Genomic DNA, 1,557 nt, shown 5'->3' with positions numbered 1-1,557 from the left:
GGAACTGCACCACAGGGTCTCCAAGGCTGTCAATCTTTACAGAAGCAAAGCCCAAACCAAACTCACTGTCATTGACTTGACTTGACTCATAGCGACCCCTCCTTGGGTTTCCGAGGTGGTATCTCTACGGAAGTAGACTGCCCAACCTTCCTTCCGAGGAGTGGCTGGTGGGTCTGAACCGGCAGCCTTCTGGTTAGCAGTCAGATGGCTTAGGCACTGCACCGCCAGAGCTCATGTTTCTGCCTTCATCTGTCTATCATTAATGATGTCAATCAGAGAAGGCTGGTCGACGTTCATGCTCTCTCTAAGAAAATGTTATGTGTTGATCTGCAGGGGTCTTAGGATATTATTAAGAATGGGACTCTAAGATGAATTTCAGAGACTCAGACCCTTAAATGTAGTCAAGACCTTTCCCTGCCAATTTGAGTGCTGATACTCTTTCATATGTCAACGTTTCCATTGCTTTAAATGCAGTATGATCTTACTTGGCATAAAACGTAAAGGAGACAGTTTGTCCATCGTCTTGGTAATCAATGTGACGCAAGTAAGCCCTCAGGGGGCCGTCCTCTGCTATCTTCTCCTTGTTATCGGCCGTCACGTAAATGCTGTACCAGTTTCCTGTAATCTGAAAAGTTTCCATCAAAAAGTTAGTCCATCTCCTGTCCTGTCTCAGTGACACACATCATAACTTCAGACAAATAACAAAAGAAGCCTGATCCTGTCACCCGGGGCAGAATGAACCAGGCTCAAAATGCCAAAGTAAAAACAGCATGAGTTGGAATGTTCTTAAAGTAGCTCCACCGATGCCGTGAAATAACATGAAAATTAAAGACAAAAAGAATTGCCGTGGGGCTGACTTCCACCCATGGCGACCCAGTATGTGTCAGAGGGGAACTGGTCTTCATGGGGTCTTCAATGGATAAGACTTTTGGAAGCAGATAACCAGGCTTTCCTTCCGTGTCTTCTCTGGACTTGAACCTCTAACCTTTTGGTTAGCAGGTGAGGGCATTGACCATTTGCCCCACCCAGAGGTTACTCGGTGAAATTTTCATAGGGTAGAAAATTTTGAAGAGTTGCAAGACACGAGGATTTTTTTATGGACACATAGGTGGATCTCTCAAAGTACATGGAGATGTGGATACATGGAGAAACCCACATGCATACTCACACGCACACACACACACACACACACACACAGGGCCACACTCTCCTCTGTAGCCTGTGAATACCACCTCAGGTGACAACTCTACGCCGGAGAAGGATCCCTTCTTCACGCAGAGCAGACCAACTACAAGAGTCAACAGCAGGCTCTTCATGTTGATGACCGTGGGTCTCTTTGCTGAAGGAGCAGGAAGTGGATGGTGAGAATGGGATAGGAACTGAACCTGCAGCACTTTTTATACCATGCGGCTGCTGGCTGCAATACAATGAGTCCATTGTCATATCATGAGACCACGGCCAATGAGAACTCTTCTCCTAATATCCTGGTTGGCAGGGATGGGCCAGTCATGGCTTGAGGTACCTTTACTAATGAGATCAGTTGTCAAAATAGCTTGA

At 46.4% G+C, this 1,557-nt stretch overlaps 1 protein-coding gene across 1 annotated transcript in view; it reads right to left on the bottom strand.

The window, feature by feature from the left end:
* LOC103208343 (odorant-binding protein-like) overlaps positions 1-1,557 on the bottom strand; it is an 83,115-nt gene that overhangs the window by 7,317 nt on the left and 74,241 nt on the right. The window contains exon 2 of the mRNA XM_007954026.1: positions 486-625. Within this exon, the coding sequence (XP_007952217.1) occupies positions 486-625 (140 nt within the window). The remainder of the gene's footprint in view (positions 1-485; positions 626-1,557) is intronic.

This window comes from Orycteropus afer, unplaced genomic scaffold (assembly GCF_000298275.1).
Source record: "Orycteropus afer afer isolate SDZICR_OR568_19922 unplaced genomic scaffold, OryAfe1.0 scaffold00426, whole genome shotgun sequence".
NCBI lineage: Eukaryota > Metazoa > Chordata > Mammalia > Tubulidentata > Orycteropodidae > Orycteropus > Orycteropus afer.
The sequence above is the reverse complement of the archived record's forward strand: the minus strand, read 5'-3'. Positions and strand labels throughout refer to the sequence as shown.